At 36.3% G+C, this 5,585-nt stretch overlaps 2 protein-coding genes across 5 annotated transcripts; one reads left to right on the top strand and one right to left on the bottom strand.

Moving 5' to 3' along the window:
* The first annotated feature begins 260 nt into the window (after window positions 1–260).
* LOC113339322 (MADS-box protein SOC1-like) lies at window positions 261–2,448 on the top strand. 4 transcript variants are annotated; one of them, XM_026584617.1, is made up of 8 exons: window positions 261–294; window positions 487–688; window positions 1,155–1,197; window positions 1,485–1,546; window positions 1,623–1,722; window positions 1,821–1,862; window positions 1,939–1,995; window positions 2,303–2,448. In XM_026584617.1, the coding sequence occupies exons 2-8, from the start codon at window positions 504–506 to the stop codon at window positions 2,423–2,425; spliced, it is 612 nt and encodes a 203-aa protein (XP_026440402.1). In that variant the 5' UTR covers window positions 261–294; window positions 487–503; the 3' UTR covers window positions 2,426–2,448. The 4 variants fall into 4 exon arrangements, with proteins under 4 accessions (XP_026440402.1, XP_026440401.1, XP_026440399.1 ...); XM_026584616.1 differs by having other exon boundaries at window positions 1,155–1,215; window positions 1,954–1,995; XM_026584614.1 differs by having other exon boundaries at window positions 1,155–1,215.
* A 294-nt stretch (window positions 2,449–2,742) lies between these two features.
* Window positions 2,743–4,328, bottom strand: LOC113339321 (hydroquinone glucosyltransferase-like). The gene has a single exon (XM_026584613.1). The coding sequence runs from the start codon at window positions 4,237–4,239 to the stop codon at window positions 2,806–2,808; it is 1,434 nt and encodes a 477-aa protein (XP_026440398.1). The 5' UTR covers window positions 4,240–4,328; the 3' UTR covers window positions 2,743–2,805.
* Window positions 4,329–5,585: the final 1,257 nt, after the last annotated feature.

Genomic DNA, 5,585 nt, shown 5'->3' with positions numbered 1-5,585 from the left:
CACCGGCGTGCTATCATCTAGTTTATTAATTAATTGGTTGGGCGGTCCTTCGTTTTACTTTCCTCACTCATATTCAAGTTTGTCTTCTGTTGTCTTCTGGACAAAAATTAATAAAAAATGAGAAAAATAAAAAATGTAGGGTAGTCATGAGCTCACCACTACTTGGGTAAAGAGATGATAAATAAGGAAAGTTAAGGTACTGATTGATTTTGTTCTTTTTCTATATAAAGGCAGTGAGCAAATGTGGAAAGACAGGTAGGCAGGTAGGTAGATAGATAGAAGCTCCAAAATAAGGTCGGTCGGTTTTGCATGAAACAACATATTTCTTTTTTTCGAAGATACCTGCCACGATCTGAGATTGATCTTTTTTATGTCCTTGCTAGGAGTATTATTCTTTGATGATTTTTAGTTAATTTTTTTATGTTGATTTTGACTTTGATGATGATGAAAATGTTTAAGATCTAAATGAGTTATATTGTGTTGAAGGAGGAGAAAAAACAATAATGGGGAGGGGAAAAACAGTGATGAGAAAGATAGAAAATACAACAAGTAGACAAGTAACATTTTCAAAGAGAAGAAATGGTTTACTAAAGAAAGCATCTGAACTTTCTGTACTATGTGATGCTGAAATTGCTCTTATCGTCTTCTCATCAACAGGAAAACTCTATGAATTCTCCAGCACTACCAGGTATATGTCTTCTTCTTCTTCTTTTAGATCCTAATTGTTGTCTGATTTTCATTAAGAAATTAACATTCTCTGTCTCACTTCAGAATAGCCCGTAATTTCTCTAGAAATTAATATTCCCTGATTTTCATCTTAGCTTTTCCTTCGGATTTAAAGTCCCTTGCTTCTGGATCTATCTTAAATTTTCATATCATTTTCATCGAGATCATTTTATTTTTCTGGTCGATTGCTGAAGAAATTGGTGCTGACGAATTTGGAACTCTGGTCACTGATATCGTCACCAAGTGACTTCATCCCTGTAGTACAGGGACATCGACCATCAAGATTATTTTTATTTATGGATTTTCTTAGGATAAAGTTTATCTTAATTGCTAAACTTAGAAACCTGTTTCATCTTCATTAGAACACTTAACCAAGACTGTCATTGACTGATTTGTTTTTTATTTTTATTTGTTTCGTCACATTCCAGTATGCAAAAGACGATCGAGCGCTACCAGAAGTACAATAAAGAGGTACAAGAAAATTCACAGGTCAGGCAACCACTAAGACATTATCATGATGTTCTTTCAAATAAATTTTGTATGAGTCTTGTGTTTGCCGAATTCTCATAACTGGGTTTTTAATGCCTTATTGAGTAGTACTTGGATATTGATATTATTTAGCAATGCCTTATTGAGTAGTACTTGCTTGCATCGAAGTGCTAGTTCGCGTTTAGTATTTTTTTTCTTTTTTTTTTGCATTATCGGTAAATTGATAATGTTAATGCACTCCTGATTGCTTAAATATTTATTTGTCTCAGCAATTGAAATATGAAGCTGCAAACCTCGCAAAGGAGATTGAGAATCTCCAAACCTCGCAAAGGTTTAAAGGACAAAGTGCGTTTTTTATTGCAAAGAGTTGCATTCATTTTATAAACTCTGAAAACAATTTCTTGTAGGAAGCTAATGGGAGAAAGCTTAGAATCTTGCTCCGTTGACGAATTGCAGACAGCTGAGACTCAGTTGGAGATGAGCCTACTTAATATTAGAACTAAAAAGGTAAAATTGTTTTAATCCGTCATGTTCCATTTCTCAAAAACTCAGACAGTACGCTAACTGAAAATCAACAAATCTTTGATATCTTCTTATTACTTCAGAATCAGTTATATAGGGAACAGATTGAGCAACTAAAACAACAGGTAAATTGACATGTTAAATGCCAGCTTAATCGTATTCCGTGAATCTTACTGTTTATGCTTTTTAATAATTTCTTAGCACATGACATTTCAGGAAGAGCAGCTATTAGAAGAGAATGAAGTTTTATGGGAGAAGGTAATTGCAGTCGATCTTATTTACAAACAGGAACAGTAAAAACTGTGAACATGTTTTGGTACAGTTTATCAAGTCGAACATCGACTTGGGTTTTATTTGTATTTGTAGAGGTCGGGAATAACTCATTTTTATGTCCAAAATAAGAGCCTTGAATTAAGGAATATCACTAACTTTGTGAGACTAAGCATGTGATCTTTAGAGAGACACAAAAAAAGGTCTAGGCGTCAAGCCCAGTCTAAGTGTGAGGAAGAGCAAAGCGCAGTCTCAAAGCTAGTTAATGACTATATCTTTCTTTTTACCGTAACAGTGTCGGTCTCGACAATGGGAACAACAGAACCAACAGACAGAAATGGCACTACCTTATGAAACTAGTCCAAATTCTCAAGAGGTGGAAACTAAGCTACAAATTGGCAGGCCTGAAAGAAGGTGACATAATGTTGTTATACAACTCCACATCTTCCTAATTGCTATCATTATTATTTTGGGCCTGTGAAACGAGGTACCGAAATATGGTACATCGACAGAGCTATAGAAACATATAATTATCTTCTGATGCAATCTATGATTATTCAGCTATTATAGGCGGTTTTGATTTCCAAAATCATATGGCCAATTTCTTTATATGTTAATCTTATAATGAGGTGGTACCGAGTATTTGTATGGATTAGAGAAAGGGTACCAAGCTTGTCCCATACCTATCTAGTATCAAAAAAGTGCAAAAGTAAATAATAATTTTGCACAAATAGATTGTTCTAGTATCATTAATATCCAATTACATACCCAACTACACACAAGTAGCACATAGATGCATTAGTTGTAAGGCTGTTTCCACTTGTTTACAACTTCAAGAAGCGATTTGTTAGATGATCCATTTTCACTCAATACTCTATCCGCACCATCCTTAAGTTCTCTAATCTTGTTTCCAAGAATCTTTCCTTCTCCTTCCATCATCAGTGCTTTAACAACTCGGGAGATCTCTTCTCGCCCGATCAAACCGTTTCCATCAGGCTTCGGTCGAACTGCAACTCCTATATCCTCCACCAACATTACCACGTTCATTTTTTGTTCCGCATAAAGGGGCCACGTGATCATTGGTACGCCGCAAACAATGCTCTCAAGCGTCGAATTCCATCCACTATGGCTTAAGAATCCTCCTGTTGACCCATGGTTAAGTATTTGGATTTGCGGCGCCCATGACGGTACTAAGAATCCCGAGCCAGTTATCCTATCTACGTACCCATCAGGCAGGAAATCGAATGGGTCCGTACTCGTATGCTTGGAGAAAGAAGCATCGACTGTTGCTGCTCTCGGGCATTTGATGACCCACAAAAAAATTTGCGCACTCATCTCTAAACCATATGCCAATTCAATGATCTGTTCATAAGAAAGTATCCCACCACTGCCGAACGATACAAATAAGACGGATTCAGGTGGCTGATTATCCAACCACTTCAAACACTCTGACGCATCATCAAAATCCTTGTCAATTGAGTTATTCCTTGTAAGAGGTCCAACCGGGTAAATGGTCGGTATTCCTGGTTGTTTTTCTGCCATCAATACTTTCAAAACACGTGATTCCAGATCAACAAATGTGTTGACTAAAATACCTTCAGCCAAACCATACCGTCTAGCGTGATGCAAAAACCATTTATAAGCATCATTTGTCTTGTCTTGTAGGGGTGCCAAAATTTCAGGTCCAGGAATAGGAACGCAACCCGGAAGACGAAGTGGTTGAGGCAGATCCTTGAACTCACCAGAATAGCTTTCATGAAGACTAGACAAATTCAAGATTAGTTGCAATACATTAGCATTACAGGGAAAGAAAATATACGGCGGGATCCCAAATTCTTTTGCAACATCAAAAGCATCAGTACCAAAGAGATCAATGACGAACGCAGCAACATGTTGACTAGACGTTATGCGTATCAATTCTTCACGGAGATACGGCAACGACCGGACCATGGCGATTGAAATTCTTGTCTCACCTTTAGCATCTTTGAGTTGGTCATCTAAGTTGACAGGAGATAACAAAATGTAAGATATGGCTTCCGGTAGGCCGTTGAGGACGAATTTCATTGCTGCGGACGGAGTACCCGTAGATGGAATTATGAGGGTAATGGAAAATTTGTGATGGTGAATGAGTTGTTTGGCTAACTCAGTGATGGGGATTAGATGACCCATACCTGGTGTAGGAAACATGACTATATGGAGGCGTTTAGTTTGATAATAAATTTCTCCTTCCATAGTTTTGAGAATTACAGTCAATGCTTATTGGTATATGATCAATAATGGCTGTAACAAAGAGAGAAAAATATTGGTGTTTATAGACGAAACTTGTGCATCAATTAGAGATATACAACTTCAATTAATAAAGAATTAGGTATACCACTAAATCAGCTTATGTGCTGCACATATATACTGCCGTATACTCTATCTAATCTTTATTCTATTAGGTTTCTGAAATCGACATGGACAACATGTAAGTATTTAAGTTCTATTACTATTTACTAGTCAGAATTCTCTAAAACTAGAATTCTTTTGGGAACATTATATATATACCTAATCATATTTCTAGTAGTTAAACCGATCACCTCTCATGGGTTCTTGACTTCCTTTAGTTTTTGGAAATCATATTCCTAATCAGTATTTACCCTCCCATTGGGGAATTGATTACTATCTAGGAAGAGGTTATGGGTTCAGTTAAGTGGGGATCGTGTATTCTGCTGGGCCTGTGTTGTTGTTGCTGCTTTATTTTTCTTCTTTTGTTTTGAACCATGTTTTAGGGCATACATGAAAATTTTGAGGCATACAAGTTTATTTTCCTAACCAGGGTGTGTTTATAAGGGGTTCTAATGGGTATGCAATGACCTATATACCCTTAAACGGTTTATATTATTGAATTGCCCTTATCCTTAATTTAAAAACCAAAATTCAAAATCAGTTTTAAACTTAAACATCTTATCTTCTTCTCTACCCGATCCCCTCTCACGAAACCATCGACAAAAAATTTGATCGTCGATTGGTGAAAATTTGATCGTCGATCAAATACAACTACAAAAATAACTTGTATAAAGAAACCTGTAGTAGGTAGTCATTCTAAATCCTCTTCGAATCCGCCAATTGAAGGACACGAAGAAGTTGAAGGATCGGATGCAGAAATTCAACGGAATGAAGAACCAACTCCTAAAATGATGATTAGAATGTATTTTCTATAAACCCTCTCCTATTTTATTATTTTTGATTGATCGAATATGATTAATTCAGAAAAAACTAGAGCTTTTTGTAGTTACATAACGAAGTTCGGCTGATTAGGGAGATGAATTATGAGCCGAACTGTTCATTGTTCTTCGTTCTGTAAGTACTTATGAACAGTTCGGCTGATAATTCATTCATAAAGGACAGTTGAACTCAAGGTCGTCTTATCGTTTTGGGGTGCTCTAAGCGAATTTAAAATATGGGGCCTTTATATAGGTTATCAAATTAAAGACAAAGTTATATTTTTAGTTTAGGGGAAGATACATCAATATATTTAACGCGATAACTTTGAATCGTCTATGCGGCCGAAGGGCGCCTAAAATTTTCAGCCTTTT

Source organism: Papaver somniferum, unplaced genomic scaffold, assembly GCF_003573695.1.
Source record: "Papaver somniferum cultivar HN1 unplaced genomic scaffold, ASM357369v1 unplaced-scaffold_21, whole genome shotgun sequence".
Lineage (NCBI taxonomy): Eukaryota > Viridiplantae > Streptophyta > Magnoliopsida > Ranunculales > Papaveraceae > Papaver > Papaver somniferum.
Note: the sequence above shows the minus strand (reverse complement) of the source record. Positions and strands in the feature narration are given on the sequence as shown.

Bases quoted from the DNA above. Each gene is read 5' to 3' on its own strand.
- LOC113339322 (XM_026584614.1), top strand. From the start codon at position 504: ATGGGGAGGGGAAAAACAGTGATGAGAAAGATAGAAAATACAACAAGT. The intron at 689-1,154 runs GTATATGTCTTC...GTCACATTCCAG, and splicing joins GAATTCTCCAGCACTACCAG to TATGCAAAAGACGATCGAGC. The intron at 1,216-1,484 runs GTCAGGCAACCA...TATTTGTCTCAG, and splicing joins AGGTACAAGAAAATTCACAG to CAATTGAAATATGAAGCTGC.
- LOC113339321 (XM_026584613.1), bottom strand. From the start codon at position 4,239: ATGGAAGGAGAAATTTATTATCAAACTAAACGCCTCCATATAGTCATG.